The sequence below is a fragment of the Saccostrea cucullata genome, unplaced genomic scaffold, assembly GCF_032062105.1.
Source record: "Saccostrea cucullata isolate Sc308-1 unplaced genomic scaffold, CSIRO_AGI_Scuc_v1 ctg689, whole genome shotgun sequence".
NCBI classification, from domain to species: Eukaryota; Metazoa; Mollusca; class Bivalvia; order Ostreida; family Ostreidae; genus Saccostrea; species Saccostrea cuccullata.
Window position 1 is genome coordinate 141,106 of NW_026929140.1, and position 19,622 is coordinate 160,727.

At 33.8% G+C, this 19,622-nt stretch overlaps 2 protein-coding genes across 6 annotated transcripts in view; both read left to right on the plus strand.

Moving 5' to 3' along the window:
• The window catches only part of LOC134279891 (von Willebrand factor D and EGF domain-containing protein-like), a 42,391-nt gene extending 37,512 nt beyond the window's left edge, over window positions 1-4,879 (plus strand). The window contains exon 8 of the mRNA XM_062762304.1: window positions 4,463-4,879. Within this exon, the coding sequence (XP_062618288.1) occupies window positions 4,463-4,879 (417 nt within the window). The remainder of the gene's footprint in view (window positions 1-4,462) is intronic.
• A 3,567-nt stretch (window positions 4,880-8,446) lies between these two features.
• The window catches only part of LOC134279893 (uncharacterized), a 47,454-nt gene continuing 36,278 nt past the window's right edge, over window positions 8,447-19,622 (plus strand). For all 5 annotated transcript variants that reach the window (XM_062762306.1, XM_062762309.1, XM_062762307.1 and 2 more), the window contains exons 1-4: window positions 8,447-8,531; window positions 8,636-8,699; window positions 8,789-8,977; window positions 15,116-15,354. In XM_062762306.1, coding sequence (XP_062618290.1) covers window positions 8,512-8,531; window positions 8,636-8,699; window positions 8,789-8,977; window positions 15,116-15,354 — 512 coding nt within the window. In that variant the 5' untranslated portion in view covers window positions 8,447-8,511. The remainder of the gene's footprint in view (window positions 8,532-8,635; window positions 8,700-8,788; window positions 8,978-15,115; window positions 15,355-19,622) is intronic.

Genomic DNA, 19,622 nt, shown 5'->3' on the forward strand with positions numbered 1-19,622 from the left:
GTCAAAGAAGCAAAGTTGTTCAAAATGTCAAGCTTAATCTATTGAAGTCGTCAAAATACGTCTGTCGTCGTCACTGCCGGCCGAACCGGAAGTAGTCAAAAAACGCGTATTTTTGCCTTCTTGACAAGTTTTTGGAAAACACATGTCTCTGGGAGCATAAAAATTAATTTTCCGTCCGTCGTCGTCACTTCCGGATAAACCGGAAGTAGCAAAAATTGCTTATTTTTGCATTAGTTAACAGCTTTAGAGGATTCAAACCATTTTTTCAGGGATTATTTCTCATTTTTGTTAAAAATGATAGCTACTTCCGGTCAAACAGGGCGGAAGACCTACTCGTTGCTTTGCAACGAGCTTTGCTCTAGTTTTTCTTCTACTTCCTAGACGCCAACTTTGAGGCCTCATATTTCACTCATTTATCAACGGATTTCGCTCAATTTTTCAGACATTATAGACATTATTAAACTCTATCAAAGTGATATCTAACATTTCAAAAATTCACTTCCGCTTTTGAGTTATACCCCTTGAAACGAAAATTTATAGGCTTTCGTTTCCAGATAAAGGCTCAGAGACCACAAAAGCTGGAGCAGAATTTTTACTGATTTTAGGTAACAGAAGGATTGAAGTTGTGCACATCGGTTTTTGTTTTTCGATTTCTGTATTCACAATGGCGCTATATAGGGGTCAAAAATAAGAACGCCTAAAAGAGCGAAAATTTACACATATTTTTCTTTTTATCTTCAAACCTAGAAATATTTTGTTAAGATATAATGAACAAAAGTTGTGCATAATTGCAAGGGCTTTCATATAATAATATTCAAAAGGGGCTGGCCCCTATAATAAGGGATCAAGGGACCTTGAAAGTCTTTGCTTTATAACTCAAAAACGGTAAATATTTCGGAATGACTATCGATTATAAAGTTGTCCTTTAACATCTTACTGATCTCATGAAATTGTTATTGTGTTCGAGTCTTGTTTTAAATGAGCTGGTGCATGACCTATAAATGCACAGGTAATTCTTTTCACTCAGCACGTAAACGAGAGCTTCTCATTCGTGTAACCAAAGCAAGCTTACTATAAATAATAAACATGGCTACATTGGATGCTAATATTCTTCAGAATAAAGTTCTCGAAGTGTTTACAAATTATCATGTTTATTCACTGACAACTTTCTTTTTATTTCATTTTTTTTTAAATCGTATAAACCAAGTCTACTAAAAAGGGAAGAAAATAAAATCTCTTCTTCTTATCACATAAAAGCAAACAATATAGTGAGAAAATAAAACATAACTAAAATGCACATATACTATTCACAGCCATTAAGTGCACGGCTTTAACATTCACCTTGTTTGTTTACAATTATATAACGCGCCTCCCTCGATAGCGGAGGGGCAAAGTCGGTCACCGTGAATCAATCGGCGTGTGATCCAGCGACCTGCAGTCACACACAAAAAAAAAAACCCACCACAGAATGTTTAAATCAATTCTTGATAATATTGTTCCTTAAATTCTTATACTATCTCTGTCCCTTGAAAATATTATTTTGTTCGAGTCTTACGAATGGTAGGAAAGAAAGCTAGATCCGTATTCACCGTAAACAAGGCTCCGTTCTCATTTTGATTTTGAAGAACTCTTAATGCGTATAATTGAAATAAACTTGCCGTAAGTAATAAATATTTTACCACGCTGTATCATATCTCTTTTTTTTAAATTAGGTTTTAAACGTGTTCTTTGTTTCCCGTTCAGAGTATTCGATGGTTTCATTTTCCTTTTATTAATAAGGATCTTTACAAGAGAAAGAGTAATAGAAAAAAAGCACGAATCTTTTTATTCGTTTAAATATGAACACCAACGATTTGAACGGAAACAATATTTGCCCGGATCTCATTAAAAAACTTTTAAGAGTCAAATAATACACAATTATTTAATGCGCGATTCTCATATTCACCTGGAACCCAGATTGTTTAGCATTACGTAATCTATCTTTCGATTACACGCGGCCGAGAATTTCTAAAGCGACACCACGGTGTAGTTCCTAAACGGCTGCTATCGGAACAAAACCGCGTTCAGTGCTGCTATTCGAAAACTTTACGGCTGCTAGCAGAAATAAATATGTTGAAAACTCTTAGAACAAGTTGTAAAACAGTGAAATCATGACTCCAAATCAAGATAATCTCTGAAAAGTCCGGGTGCACGGAACAAGTAAGGTATTTCTATAGATTGTTGTCATGTGTAATTTGCAGAATAACCCTCTAATAATTTAGAATTAGTAAAATTTCCAAAGCCTGTACCAAATCTTCAGGCAATAATACCCAGTTTTCATGCTTTTTTACATCATCTTTTATTCAGATTGTGGGTATTTTGGTATTTGAAGATGCGTCAATCTATAATAATTCTCAAAAATAATTTTTAAAAATTGACAAGTGTATTTTTAAAGAGATATTTGGACAAAACACGATTTTTTAAAGTTACGGTTGCTATCAGAGTCTTAGCATATATTGCACCGGTTAATAACTGAAAACATCGGATCGGCTGCTATTTGAAAATTTTCTTTATTAACAGAGATGTGAAACAAACTTATGGCAGCAAATGTCTAAAATATACATTTTAAATATCTAAAATTGCATGTGAAATAAGATGTCTATATATGCAGTTGACTTTTACCAACTTAACTCAGGGAAGTTACCGTGTAACTTTGATTTTGAAAAGGGGGGAGGGGGCAGAAAAATTCAAATCTATTTTTTTAAAAAGCAGACATGGGAAAAAAGGAAATTTGTCAAACTTATTTCAGCGCCATTTTTTCTCACGCGCTACTGCCTACCCTTCTTTGACTGTACTGCAATAAAAAAGGGGGCCTTCAATGAAAATTTTCAATATAGTAAATGTTATGCTTGGAAGAAAGTCAACAGACCTTTCAATAACATTTTAGAAAGTAAAGGTTATGCTTGGAACAAATTGTGGAGGGGGGGGGGGTCTGTAACTCGAATGTATCGAATTTTTGCAAAGTAGAGCTGATCTTCGAAAAGCATTGCTACACAAACCAAAAAGAAAGCTTTACGAAAGGACCCGTAAATCAATTTGAAATACATGTAGCACATAATATATTTTTACTATCATTTACAATCATTAATTTTCTTTAAAACCTTTCTTAAGTTAGAGTCTTTGGGGATTTTTGTAGCCTATACACTTAAACAGGTAATATCTAGAAAAGTTAAAGTGTAAGCTTTGTCAAATATTTCTAATTCCATATTTCTTTTCCGAAGTACGGTGATGCATTGGTTCGTTGTATGACTAACATGCAATATTCAAAACATCGACGCCCCCTTCCCCCATTAGGCTTTTAAGAGTTCTTTAAATTATATAGGCAATAAAAGACAAGCCCCCACCCCCACCCCGACTCAAGAAAAAAGCGTGGTTTTTATATTGATGTTTTCCACTTCTTTTTACTGTCATATTTCTTGTAAATTGACTTAATATATTTCATTAAAACAATTGTTGTTAGCTTATTTCTAAGTAAAAAAAATCTTTTTTTGTTCTCTCAAGAATTAAAGAGTTAAATTCTATCAGTGGCGAAATTAAATTTGTCTATTTTTACGTGCACCGTCTCGACTTTATCAAAGTTTTTTTAACCTGTTTTCTGTAAAGCCTTTTCCCCTATATTTTCCCCTTTTACAGAATTTAATTTAATATAAATGAGAAAATGAGTTCTTTCAAACATAATATCATTATTTAAGAGCTGATATATCGCAAGCTAAAATCTAAATAATATTTTGGTAATAATTAGCAAAAAGTAATAAAATGTAACTAAACAGTAAACAGTGGCGGATCCAGGAATTTCGTAACGGGGGGAGGGGGGGGGGCAGTAGAAGTCCGAAGGTTATTGAAGCCCACAGGGAGTATAAGACAAGGTCCTTTTGTGACGGAAGGACAGAAGGACGAAAGGACGGAAAGACAGAAGGCGGACACGACAAACACTATATGCCCGGCCATATTCATGGCGGGGCATAATGTCTACTTAGTAAAACTTTTTTAAGAGTGTTGGACAATGGTCATTATGAATCATTGTCAATTAGTTTACTGAAGTGTAATTATTTTCTTTTAGTTGTCTATTCACATTCTTATTTTGATTAGAATTATAGAAGATTAATTAAGATTAGATAGAGGATTCCTTAAAATCTGACTGACATTTTTTATACTTATTGTTAGTCAATTATTTACACTGAATTTACGGGTGATTTTTCCATTTTTTTTAATCATGACAAGGAGCACACTGCGGTATGACCGATTGGGAGGAGATGCTCACTCCTCCATGCCACCTCATCCCACCTCCGATATTTTGGAGGTCCATGTTTGCCCTGCCCCTATTTCGTATTTTTTATGGACTTTTGATCTTGAAAACTGTTTGTTATCTCCTTGTGTTTCCTTTTTTTCTCTTCCAAATATATCTCATTTTTATTCCCTTTAGGTTTTGACACCGACAATTACGATGACAAGAGGTGGGAGTGCGTCTATTCAGTTGCAATTTACCATCCCTTACGTTATGGAAAGCTTGGAAGTAAATCATGTGTTTGGGAATCAATTCTGTTTGTTTGTGAGTCTTGCCACTGTTGAAGGAAATCTAACTGCCTGCAGAGCTAAGGATGCAAAACACTGTGACATTGAAATTAAAGCTTACAGGTATAATGAACGTGAATATTATGCCACAGATAAATGGAAAGAAATTCATACAATGAACATTTATAACACGGACAATTCAGATTTCAAAGATGCTACTAGGGACGTAACTTTGCGTCTTCAGACTGGAGGTACCCACAGCATAGACAATATATTTGAAAACGTAACTTTGCCAGATATTCAGGCAAGTAAAAAATTGGAGTTGTGATTATGTTTTTATATTTGATGTTCTGCTTTGTTTTTTCTTATACTAAATATTGTACGTACTATAGTTAACACTAGGCTTATAACTCCCTAATAGATAGTTTTCGATAGGCCTGAATTTAGCGAAAGTTACCTCCCGTTGGCCGCCATATTGGAGGTCGACTCGGTGATTTTCCCTCTTTGTCTTACCAAGTTTAAGAAACTATAGCAGAAATATTTGGTGGAAAATCTTTATCAAATAATTTTTTTTTAAATAAAGGAGGCTTCCAAAAATTTATATACTTCAGAAAAATAATGATTTCTAATTCAGAATAGCAAATATAAAAATTTTAAATTGGTTGAACAATGAAGGAATATGAGCGTTTGGACCTCCAGTATGGCGACCAACGGGAAGTAACTCTTGGTCAATCGAAAACTATCTATAATGAACATGCTCCAAAAACTGTAACCTGGTCACTCATCCGGAAAATGTCGGTCAGATCTAGCACCCGAAGGAAGTTTGGTAGTGTCCATCCCTAGATGCATCATCCATGCAAGATTGGTTAACACTGGACTTATATAGTTACTTTAGAATTGACCAGCTCCAAAATAGAATGATGATATGGTGATAGAAATCCTTAAACAATGGTCTTCTTAATTTTGTGGAAAGGGGAGAGTGTTGCTATATTTAGTTTTCCTTGGTCATCTTGCGGATTGCACGTATGTGAGTAAATTTAATTATTAAAATTCAATGTTTAAAAAAAAAACCCTAAATGTATCCCCTGATTGGAAAACAAGTGTTTTCTTTATCATAACAATTTCTGTGTTTGCATTTAGTTCATAATAAGGTTACTATAACGGAGAAAGCCAATCATTTTACAGTCATAACAGCTTATTTCAAAGTGTCGGTCACATTCAGATATTTTTTGGAGAAACATTTTCTGTGCTAAATTGCAAACACATTGTATTTCTCCTAAGCTAATCCTTGTTTTTTTTTTTTTCAAATTCTGAAATAATTTAACGAGACTGTCGATATTATTGTCTCATCGACTTGTTTGTCAATAGCGTGCCTCGTTATGGACATTGTTCATATATAGAAAATTCTCTTGCATATGGAATCAAATAGGAGATATGTAATATAAACAGCATATGCAGGTGACAAGGGAATAATGATACATAAATAAGGGTTGTTGATGAAGGGAAAGTTAAAGTCATCACGTTTATGATAAATTTTGTTGTAAGGTAACAATTATCGTCATTTCCAGGAAAAAATCCAAATTATGAAACAGATGAGTCAGACTCTGTGGAGACTTTTATATCACAGGGATACAGGTTCACTGTTTATCGTTGTTGACATCTGAATGGGAGGGATTGTTGCCCCGAACGAAGTCGAGCGACATATTGCGATTGTACGCATGTTTTTGTTCTCCAGGATGTTTCTCGGAGATGGCTGGGACAATCTTCCTGAAATTTTTCTCAAAAGACGATCACTCGTTGTAGTTTTGTTGTGTGGTCATTATCAAGTAAAATATTCAAATATGAAACAGATGTGTCTGACTCTGTTTAATGATAATTTTCATTCTTATGTAGATATCATATACCCTGATGAGCTTGAGATAAAATATAAAACAGAGTCAGACACATCTGTTTCATATTTGAATATTTTACTTGATAATGACCACACAACAAAACTACAACGAGTGGTCGTCTTTTGAGAAAAATTTCAGGAAGATTGTCCCAGCCATCTCCGAGAAACATCCTGGAGAACAAAAACATGCGTACAATCGCAATATGTCGCTCGACTTCGTTCGGGGCAACAATACCTCCCATTCAGATGTCAACAACGATAAACAGTTAATTGACAATGCGTCGTCAACAGGCGCGCGGATCCATAATTTGTTTTCCAGAGGGGTTCTACCCCAGTCAAAAATGATTTTAAACTCAGAAATTTCTTGTCAAGCAAAAAAAAAAAAAAAAAAAAGAAAGATAAACAAAGCAAAAGCAAAAAGCAAATACAAAAAAAAAAGCAGAAACAAAAAGAAAGAAACAAAACACAACAAAAAGAAATGTAAATTATTTCCCAAACGTGAAAAGCCTGGGGGAGGGGGGTGGGGGTGGGGTGGGGGGGTGTGAAGTGCATTCTTCTTTTCGCGCATAAGCTTTTGAACTCTGCTTCATATGAAAACAAAAAAGATCTGCTAAGAATGAGGTGCAATGGTACTTATGGGTATTTCAATAGATTGTTGGAAGAACTGGTCTTCAAAAACAACAGATATTGTCAATCAGAAACATAAGCATCTTTTTTAAGTCCACTTCAGAGTACTTATGTTTGCAATCAAAATTTTTTTAACAAAATAATTTTGCAAATGGCTAATGACGAGGTCAATTTTTTATTGAAAAAAAAAACAGCTGTCAAAGATATTACAAAAAGATTGAACTTTGATTTATCCTTGGGAATGGTTTGTGTATAGAGTTTTTAAGCTGTAGGTTTTTGTGAGATCTTATGATTTCAATTTGTCCAAAAGTTCCCAGACCCTGGAATTTTTAAGTATCCTTATCCGATTAACACCGCCTGAACTTTCTACTTAACTACTATCAATATCTTAGCGAGGAGTAAAGAAAGAGGCCTGTTTGAACATTAACTGGAACACGCTATGTATTACTGTTTGAAAGGTTTCTTATGAAGTTTCTTAATCAAGCATTGAATTTATGTTTTTGGCTGTCTTCGGTCCTATAACACACCTGGCCGTGCCGACAAATTGAATAACGACCGAAGACATCCCAAAATATAAATTTAATGCTTATATTTATATTCTCTAATTTTGCTTCATCATAATTGTTTATTTCCTTCGTGTTTAATGTGAATTTAGCGCCTTTCGTTATTGGTGTGCTTAATAAACGTAATAGCCGTTCGTGACGTTGGAAAGTTAAATAACGCAAATAAACATTGCGAGGAAATAAAATGACAAATTAGTTTTTGATGCACATTTGCTGAATTTTATGTTAATTTTAAAAGGGTTTTTTTTTTTAAAAATGAAATTGAGTCAAAACAATATACATTTTGGTATTCCTAAATATTGAAAATGCATGTAGTTCCTACTGTGTATTCTACCGCGCTGTGACAAGGTTTCGCGTGTGTTATAGAAATTTGAACGTCGTGGATTTCTATTGGATTTTATAAAGAAAATTACACTGAATGTAAATATTCCAATATAAATATGGTTGTTCAAATTCATTTCATTTGGTTCTTTGGCATGTTAAAATATCCAAAACTGATATATGATTTTGAAGAATTTCTTCCTTGAAAAGGGTATTGTGAGATATTGTAAATCAGAATCCCAAACATAGTTTTAATTTTCACTTCAGAGTACCGGTGTCTACAATCACAATTTTTTTAAACAAAATAATTTTGTAAATGACCTACAAAAAGGTATTCACTAAATAAATTTATGAGTTCCATTTTTTTAAAGTCTACTGTCTACGATATGAATAAAACCTGGATTTTAATTTATCGTGTGGAAAGGTTCAATAAATTGATGAAAAGTCGTACGTTTTGACGTTATTTATTTTGGTAAAGTTTTGTTTTTTCAGGTCTCCATAAAGGAAACTAGTTCAGTGTGGAAAGCGAAACACTGCGAGTCTCACATTGATCCGCATATGGTAACTTTTGATGGATAGTAAGTACTTCACAAATCCACAGACTGAGGTTCTTGCTGTTTGCAAATCACTTTTTATTTTTTCCTTATTTCTGGTTTTCATGTTGTTGTCTTTTTTTCATCAGTCGCTATGAATGCCAAGAGAAGGGAATGTTCATTATGTATAGAAATGAAAAATTTAATCAGGAGGTAAGTTAAATTGTTACTTTTATAGACGCAATTCTGATTTTCCGAGGGAATGAAATACAATAACTTAAAATATGCATAATTTGTCAAAGGTGCAGGTGCAACATCGTTATTGTCTTAAACATAATCCACCGCCACATCCAACATGCATATGTGGAATAGTCGCAAGATCTGGAAAGGATATCTTTACAATAAATGGTTGTGACGGCATGCGTATTATAAACTTCCCCTTGTGTGAGGACGGATTTTTCAAGGTTTTAAGCAGTGACACTCGCTATCAGGTAAAAAAGTATATATTGTAAAGCAAATTAATTTAAATGTGATGTTAAAAAACAGAACCGAGCCTCAAATTACTCAATTTATCAAAGGCACGTACGAAGTAAATGTCATTTTTTTCGCATTATGAATTTTGGACCAATATTTCCTTATGAGTGTAAAATATTATCTCAATCATTTTCAAGAAGTTTTTTTCACATAGAATATACATGATATTTTGATCCAAACAAAAAAGAAAATACGCAGTAATGGAAAATATCCTGTGTTGGTAAAATTCCTCAAAACCTGTCTGCTTTCCCTGCATTTTTGAGTTCCCTTCAAAATGGAAATGTTTAATGTTCACGGTTGAAGTATCCATAAAGTGAAATTCTATCCTCTACCCCTTATTCCACTTTTCTCGTGCATTCTCATTCAATTCCATTTTTATCGGTTTAAATCTTTCAAATCTGTTTTTTTAAAAATCGTTATCGCTGACGACTGACCTACCGCTCTTTCAGTGTTTATTGACTCATTTCAGTAAGAAAATTTTAAAAAATCAGTTACATACATCTATGAAAGTCCAATGCAGAACTGTCTGTACCGTGTGTACCTTGGTAATGAAATTGAAATCAAAATTTTGACACCCCTCAAACATATCAGTATCAATCTTCATAGTGCCATAAAATTACAAAAAAAAATGGTATATTAGGAAATCAGGTCAAGTAGGCCTACCCCATTGTCAAAAGTAATCCCTGTAAGAGAAATAAAAAAAAGTGCTGTACGTATCATGGATAAAAATTTAAGGGGTGGAGACTCGTTCACCTCCCAAATTGTATCTAAAAAACCGGAGCTGAAATGGCTCTCTAAATAAAAGTTTTGGACCATCTGAAAAATTCATCCTTATACGGACTGACGCTTGTGGTTCCAGACAAGTAAACATGGGTTCATGGTTTGAGATCAAATTCAATTAATAATTTTGCAAAGTCAGTTTAAGTGACACATTATTATACCCCCGATCCGAAGAAGAGGGGTGTATACTGTTTTAACCTAGTGTGTTTGCCCGCCCGTCTCTCCGTTACAAATTTTATTCGATTCGCTGTTGTCGCAGCAATTACTCATTGCAGATGCTTAAAAAGCACAATCTTCTCTGAGGTATGCCGTATGGAGGGATTCATTTTTGTTCAAATCCGTTGTCAACTCCTGTTTATCCGTGCGTTCTCATTGAAAAGATTACAAGATTTGTTTCTTGATTGCTCAGATAAGATTTCTTTACTAATAGAATTATCAAGTTTATAGCTAAATGTGATAATTTTTCGAAAAATACCAACAAAATACCAAATCAAATTCAATTCTTTTACAGACTTTTGAAAAATCTGACAATGCTTGCAAAATCATAGAAATCTGTGGACAGTAAGAAAAAAATGCGTTGAATTGTTTCTGGTTCTAGTTCACAATATGAACAAAGTGGAGATTTCATTTTTTTATTTTTAGACATGTGGACGTATTTATTTTTACCTAAAATTCTATGAATCAGTCTATAATTGAACCATATCAGTCCTGAATCTTTAGTTAAGTATTTAAAGTATGTAAAAATACGAGTGGTGATCAAAAAGTTCTCGAACAAATTCAATAACTTCCATAAAACAAATAAAACTAGTTTCAGCATTCATTTTTGAATTTTTTTTAAAAAGTAGCCCTCTCGAATTTTAATTCGTATCTGCAACCGTTTTGCCCGTGCGCAAATCACGTGATCCAGACAGTCTCTTCTTTAATTGTAAATAAGGGTCTCTCCTGACACACTGATGAAAAGAATTCAAACTAGATGTTCATGTTAGCACATGAAGGAACTATTTAATTTTATGTACCTTATGTAACTCTACGAGGAGCGTTCAGTATTTTTCGTCCAAACATATTGCAGCAATGAAAACAAAATAGAAATTTGAATTATTTATTTAATTCCTATAAAGAATGTATTTGATACAGAGATGAAGTAGTTTAATTCAGTCCAAAACATTTGTAAGTTTTCCAGGTATAACTCTTAAATACTGAAAATAGCTGATCCCAGCGCTGACAGCGATTGAAAGAGATTTCCAGAGAGAACTTTCTTTAATTTTGGAAACAAGAACAAGTCACAAGGAGAAAAATCAGATGAATAGGCAGATTGTGGAATTCGATAACTTTGTTACGCTGTAAATTGCCCCAAGTAACTTTTGCTTTATGGGCAGGAACATTGTTATGCAGAAGTTTAATGCCTCTCAAACCGGTATAAGGTCGTCATTTTTGTAAAAAAAAAAATAAAGTCTCGGAAGTGTACTTGAAGAATATACATACTGAAAGGAAAAAAGAAACGCATAGTAGCATAATAGCGAAAAATATTTAACTATGTGGCCTAAAATTATTAAAATTAGTCAGATGTGTATTTTGGTTATTATGCACCAAAATCGCTGGTCAAAATTACTCAACTCTGAAAAGTATGGTGTCAAGTAGGGGGAGTGATAAAAAGCCAGATACACGTGCATTTTGATGATGACAATTTGTGATCACATTTTGTAGTACCCCGAGATGCATTAGAGTTATAGACATCGTTTTCCGATATTTGCAGTCAGTATAAATTTCTTGCAGTCATGGTATGGCTGACGGAAGTTACATTGGGTCTAGTAACTGAGTCGCATAAATAAATAAAAAGGCAACAACATGTTGCTGTGCAGTTTGTTTTAACTTTACAACCAAAAAAGTTTTTTTCCACCATGGGGGTGACGTTGGCGCGTAACAACATCACATCAAGATAGGGCTTTTCATCATGCTAACTCGGTTATTATTTAGTCATTATCAATGAAACCGATATTTTTTACGGCAGGCGATCCTACTCATATCTTTACCCTAATACTGACAGAAACTCTCTGATCTAATTTGGTACGCAAGCTTGGCAACTTTACGTCGATTTTACACTCACATGCGCACGTTGGCGCCGTATGCGTATGCATGTTCACCCTGAGAAAATGACTCCAGTGTTTGTCGATACTTCCTCACAAACATTCACATGTACCAAATCAGCTAGATTCTGTAAATTCTATCCTAAATCGAAAATTCTTTGGATTCATTGGGCGGGGGGATTTGTTGGCTTTGGAATAATACAGCTACTCTCAACCATTAAGACTACCGTCGGAAGGCTTGGATGATAATCCTTGAGAAAGATAATGTTCTGGTGTACTCAATGCACAAGAAAATGGAGGCTTTTTCTGATGCGCAAGGGTAATGATGAGAATTCTTATTTTAATTTTGGAGGGTATCGACATATCAATTTCAATAACCCAGTCAGTCAAAGTCACACAAGATTACGGTTACTTTTTGTTTAAAGTTGAATTAAAATGTTTGATAACAATACTAGAAAAAACATATTGGAATTAGAAGTTATTATTTAAAATTGAATTAAAATGTTTGATAACAATACTAGAAAAAACATATTGGTAATAGAAGTTTTTATTTTATTAAAAAGTTTATTATGCGTTTCTTTTTCCTTTCAGTATATTTCCATTGAAATGTCTACCCTATGAGACTGTACGTTGGACTACGAAGCCATTTGAGATAAATATTGTTGTGTATAGAGCTTTCTTAGAAGTTTGAGTTCTTTTTGCAATAGTTGGCCTCTTGATATTCTTACCAAACCAAACTTGAGTTTTTACTTGTTTTTCCTTTTTTTCTTGGTGGAAAAAAATGGATACATGTTTCATCACTTGTGTGACGATCTGACTTAGCTTCCAAGTGTCCATGTTTTTAAACATTTTCAAAAGTTTTTGGCTCTTTTGTAAACGATACCTCTTTTAACCCTGGGTAAAAATATATGAAATCCACCTAGCACAAATTTACGGCAATTTAATTTAGTTTTTAAAATAGTAACAATACTGGCCGTTGAAATTCCTACACATCTTACTATTTCTTTGACGGTCGTGCATCTTTCTTCAGAATATCACAGATTTTCCAAACATTACTTTTGGTGACTGCTCTTGGTGGTCTTCCTGAGTGTTTGTCGTCGGAAACATAAGTGTTCTACCACTCTTTAACTTGCTAACCCAACTATTACCTGTCGTTTTTTAAAATTACAGACCCACCATATATCTGAACAATTCCTTCACATATTTCATTCCGTTCCATACCAATGACACAACGAGCAAGAATATACCTTCTTATTCTAAGTGACTCCAGACTTCGTGTTTTACCCATATTAAATGCCCAATGTATTCGGGTAGGTCAGTTACAAATGTTAGTACGTGATTCACAGACTTGTTCCAAACTTTGACACAATGTCAATAACAGATACATTCATTCATGGATGACAAGATCCCGAATCGACTTATCTAATTTATATTGAAAACCATAAGGGACAAGAATTATTGAATGCCCCTTATATAGTTTTCTAAAAAAAATAAATAATGAAATAAACTTTTTTTGTAAAACACCTGAACCTATTACAGCAATACAATTATCAGACATATTCTAATGAAAATATATAATACATATTTTTATGCCATCGAGACAAAAATTTGGAGCTATAATTTTTTTCCTGTCCGTTCAAAACATTACCTTTACCATGTCTTTTGATTAAATGGAGCTATATCTTCCATAAATCACATGTGTATTCCTTGTCACGAGATCTTCATTTTCATCACAACATATTTAACTTCTTGACCTTAGAGTTTGACCCTCGTTTGCAAAAATTACACCGACTTTAACATTGTCCGAAACTTTAAAACCGTTGCTACTAGGTTTTTTTTTTTAGGTTTAATTGTATCATCATTATTGTATTATAATTTCGTTGATTTCTTCGACTAGTAGCTATTTTATCGAAGTTGTGACATTACTTTTAGATTAACCCTCGTACATGGGTTTTACATTACTAATGGCAATACCTTCATTTGAATACCAACAATTTAAGACTTTTGACCTTAGACTTTGATTGATTGATTACTGTACAGTTGTTTTACGCCGAGTCGGCAAAATTTCGGCGAGTTTGACCTACTTTAACTTTGCCATAACTTTTGAAGAGTTGGTACTAGAGCTTTTATATATAATTGTAAGTGTATTTCTTCCCCTGCATACCATAAACGATAAGAAAGGCTTAGCCCCTCTTTTGGCCCCTGGTTTGGGATGTCTTTTAGAATGATGCAACAGTGTATCATTAAAAACATGTTGTCACCTACGTTCAGAATGAGCATTGGATCTAAGTTATGGGATACACAGAGGTTACAGGAAGATCAGAAATTAAAAAATGTCAAGGAAATGTTGGGAAAATGTCATACTTATGCACCCTTTTGTGCCCTCGATATGAGCTTAAAAAAAGAACCATTTTTAGTTCTTAAGTACAAGCTAATCATATTTTTAACTGCATTCTGATTTTTACATCAAATAAAGGGTCTATTTGGTCGTTATCATACCTTGTCCTTTACTTTTTTCACCTTGACATTGAAGTTTGATCCACGTTTTGAAAATATGAACATTGGCCATAACTTTTGAAAAATTTGTCTTTGTCTTTCTTAATGACCAGGTATTTACCAGGCCTCAAGACCATACTGTAGAATTATCAATTTTCGTGGGCGACCAATGTTCGTGGATTTCGTTGGTCACCCTTACCAACGAATTTACATCCCCTCGAACGTTTAGTTTGTTAACATATTGATTCATTGAACTATCGTATTTACGAATAACCCACGAAATCATGTCTCTACGAACAGGTCAAATTTTGCTTGACCACGAACATTGACCCCCACGAATAAAAATGATTCCACTGAGAATGGACTTTAGTCAAAATTTTGAATTCAAATACTTTGAATTTTATTTAACACATGTGTTTTAAAATTTACAGGTTTGTATAATATTTAAAAAAAAAAGATGGTAAAAAATATTTCAAAATTTATATTGAATTTAAATTTGACATACGTCTGTTATCAGTTTATGAACTTGGGGCAAGATATACACAGTTACACAAGCCTTTTCTTTTTTTATCTTTATCGCTTGACCTTGGAGTTTGACGTACATTTGAGAAACATTAACCTTCGCCATAAGCTGCCATATCTGGCCATCTGGATTTCACCAACACATATTGATTTTTTAATATTAAAGTAAATGTATTTCTACTAAGTTTTACTTGATTTTTTAAATACTTGTAGGTCTTATTCCCAACAGGAACTGCAGTGGAGATTTCCATAATAAATTGGCCTTCTATGACCAGATTTCATATGAATGTTGACATTCGTCCCTCGTATTCAGATGTTGGTGAAACAACTGGGTTGTGCGGATTTCTGGATGGTAAAAAGGAGAACGATTTAACATGGAGAAATAAAACCGTTGAGGACCCTAACAAATATAGTTATTATAATCCTCCGCATGACTTCTCTATGTCTTGGGAGTAAGCATAAGTTAACATTTATATTTTTTAAATTTGTTTCATCTACTATAATACTCGTACTTTACTGTTAAACATCTTTTAAAAAAACAAAACCAATGAATATGTCGTCAAACCTAAATGTACACAAAAGCAGAAAAGTCGCACAGGAAGAAACGAGAACTTTCAGTTAAAACTGAAAGGCGGTTTTCAGTGACTTTCCATTAGACATTCAGCCACTTAATGACACATACCTTTCAGTGATCTTTCAGTTGCCCTCCAGTCACATTTCAGATACCTTTCAATCATCATTTAGCAGACGCTAAGTCAACTTTCAGTGACCTTTCCGTCAACTTTCAGTGATCTTTGCATCAACTTTCAGTGACCTTTCCGTTGTCTTTCAGTGACCTTTCCGTCGACTTTCAGTGACCTTTCTGTCGTCTTTCAGTGACCTTTCCGTCGACTTTCAGTGACCTTTCTGTCGTCTTTCAGTGACCTTTCCTCCAACTTTCAGTGATATTTTAGACTCAATTTAGCGATTTTTTCACTAACTTATTAATTTATAATCAGATATTTTTCCTTAAGAACGAAGCATAATTTGATAAAGATTTATTATTCAATGTTAATTGTGTTTTTTACTTATCGTGATGAAATTCGGCTACCTTAAAATATGTCTAAATAATTATTATAATTTTATAAAATAGATGATACTCATTCTAAATGATTTTTAATTTTCTAGTTAGATTTAGAAAATAAAAATATTTTCAAGTGATAAAAAAATGATGATCCGATAATCGAATCAAAATTTAAATAAATGCCGCATAAAATTCTATATTGCTTATACGTGTTTTTTTCATGAAAATATCTAGTTTTGATTGATGAGACAGGATTTATATTATTTACACCTTTTCTGAAAGATCCCTAATATTACTGATCAATTAAAAAAAATTGTTTCGTCATTAAATGTCAAAACCGCAGGATATTTTAGCTTTTGAAAGACATCATTTTAAAATCATTTAACATGAATAGAATAATTCATTAATACATGCCTCTTGTAGAAAAAAAAATTAAATATTGTAGATTTTAGCTCTCTAAATGATAAAGACCCTTTCACAATAACTGCGGTACTACTCTTTTGCAGGGCAAAATGATATAATTTGACGAAATATGACGTAAAAATAATTGTCTTATATAGGTCAATTCATTATCTATCAACAAAAACTTCGCCAAACGTCATTATTTTGCCCTGCAAAAGAGTAGTACCGCAGTTATCGCGAAAGGGTCCATTGTTTTAATAAAATTATTCAACTAAGTTTCTAGATAGAAAATTTACAATGATCTCAAATCTCGGACACTGGAACAGGTGTCCGTCATTAATAATTTTCATCATCACTATAGGAGATGTTTAATTAATCAGTCTGTCCCCGAAATCTGCGCAACTAACAAAGAATATACAAAAGATATACAGGATATATACACATCGCAGCTCCTCGATACAACAGGTGAACTGATTGTTCCATCGATTTCTACAAATTGATTGATTTTAAATCCATGTTTCAACACAAAGTCGTTGACTAATTGATAAGGTCGAGGACACCGGTGCAGGAGACCCGGGTTTAATTCTGACCATAAGCACTATTTTTCTTTCTTGAATTTTTTTCCCTCACTTTTTTATTAGGAATTTGATAAATTTATTGCTATAATACTAGGAGAAAGTGAAATACAAATTTTAAGTTAAAAAAATAAGCGGACTATTTAATAAAAAGAGGCAACTGAGTGATAACTGAAAGGTCACTGAAATGTATATCCATGTACCATTCAGTCGACTGAATGGTAACTGAATGATCACGGAAAGGTCACAGGAAAGGGTCTTTTCAGTGGCATTTCAGTGACCATTCACTTTCCATTCAGTCGACTGAATGGTGGATTTTCATCCTGTGTAGACTCTCCGAGCTTTATTAATCAATGCTTCATTTTACAATACATGTAAGTACCAATTAAAAAACAAACAATTAAAAAGCCACTCCATCCCCTCCCCTAAAATAAAAAAAGTAAACAATAAAAATTAGTTGATATCAAATGTACCAATGTTTGACCAAAACTGTAGCAACGTTTTTCATATTTCATTTCATATTTTATTCATTGTAATATACATGAAGTAACCATTGCAACGATGTTCGCCGAATCTTTTTCGAAAAAAACCTTCTGAAGAGAATAAGTCTTGCTTGTTGCATGTGAGAATTTTATTTAAATAGGACCCAAGCTCTAGGGAAAGTATTTTTATTAAAAGTTTTCAAAAACTCAAATGAACACACGAACGAAAACCTACATCCCAACATTGCCTGAGCTTTTAACTGCATGGTCTTTTAAAACAGTAATATGGTAAAAGTATCAAAACTTCATAACCAGAGGCATAAATTTGACATAACTTTAACATTTTTGCTCTTGTCTGTACTTTCATAATTTATTTTTAAGCTCATCTGAGTCGAAAGCACATGTAAAATTTCTGATCGAAGAGTGTCCTGTGTCTGTCTGTCGTCTGTAAATATTTTACATTTTTGGCTTTTACCCAAGATTCCCTGGACCATTTTCAACCAAATCCCCGTTCACACATGCATGCACTGATTTGCTCACTGTATGTAAATTGAGCTTACGAGCAAAATTTGCTGCCGGGTGTTAAAGTATATTTGCTAAGCTTTCACATGGTACTTAACAATAAGATCAGAATGCCAATGATTAACGAAGTTGAACAAAAACATGACGGATTATTTGAGGTTCAAAAGTAGGAGAACATTTCCTTACTGTGTACTGTAAAGCGAGAAAATTTTGCCACACTGGCAAGTGGGAATGAATTTGCGCAAAAACAAAAATTAGTGCTTGCGCTTGTCCTTGGAAAAAAAACATTATATTTTTAAATCTTTGATCCGGTTCACATGTACATATGCTTTGAACACACACAAAAAATAAAATCAGATTTAGAAATCCATTAGCACAAAATAAATTTTAGCGTTCAGGGGCTTTTGCGCCAAGGAAGTTAAGATTAGTAGTGCGCCATAATTTTTACTGTATTTTTTACAGTATTTTTAGGTTTTTGCGCTGGGATAAGTCATTAAAGGGATCAATGGGCTAGTGAAAGTTGAACAGATTGGAATGACAGAATTGCTTTACAAATGTTTGATGATTCTCAATGGACTGAAAACTTTGAAATGTAGATCTGAACTATTACTTGCTCCCAAAGAAAAATAATGTGTTCGCCAGCCAAAACCGGTCTGTTGTTTTTTGACATTGTTCTTGATTTCATCGACAACAGAATACCAAATAAAGCTACTTGTACTTTCCTTCTTCCTTTAATGGGACATATTTCTTTGACATGGAGTATGTAAAACAAAGGATTACTTTAAGATTTGGGTACATAGCACATACTGGTAGGACCTGTGCCTCCAAAGAATGAGGATTGTGGTGCATTCGAATTTGCGTTAAGCCACTAGGGACGCTGCCCAACAACCACCCCCATAATCAGATTCATCATTTTAAATTGTTGCTACCCAGCGTTCCTCTTAATTGTTTCTGTCGTTACGTCATTTTCCGGTTCAATCTTTTTTTCCTACCTCAAGTTTATTCTTTTTTAACATTGTAAGAATTCGTCCTCAGACTTTTCGTTTGTGGCCTTGAAACCTTCCATAATGGCATCAAGAGCTACCTCCAATTTATTGTTTTTTGTTTTTTTTGCTTTCTTTCTTTTACCGTTCTTTTCACTTTCCTTTCCTCGTTTTATGGTCTTGAATTCGGTCAAACTTTGTTCGCTGTTTCCTGTTCTTTGTTATCCCCAATCAATATTGTTTCTTTTCGTTTCCTCGGTCAGAGGACGTATTACATCCATGGTCACATCTCATGTTTTGTCTCCTTTTTCAGCAGGTGTTTCTTCAGATGCCTGCTAATGCAATACTCTCTGAACGCCTGTTGATATTGTTTTATTGTCCCCCGCTTGAAAGTGGGGGATATCAATTTGGGTCTGTCCGTCCGTCCGTCCGTCTTTCTGTCTGTCTGTAACGCTTTCGTTTCCACACGATATCTCGAAAACCCTTTGAGCTTTTGCAATGACATTTTGCTTAGCAACTTCCTATGGACTAGAAAAGACCCCTTTCGATTTTGAGGTTGAAAGGTCAAAGGTTAAAGTCATAAATTTGCAAATTCTCCCTTTTATAAGACATTCGTTTCCGCAAGATATCTCGAGAACCCTTTAAGCTTATGTAGTGAAATTTCACATAACAACTTCCTGTGGCTTAAGGAAG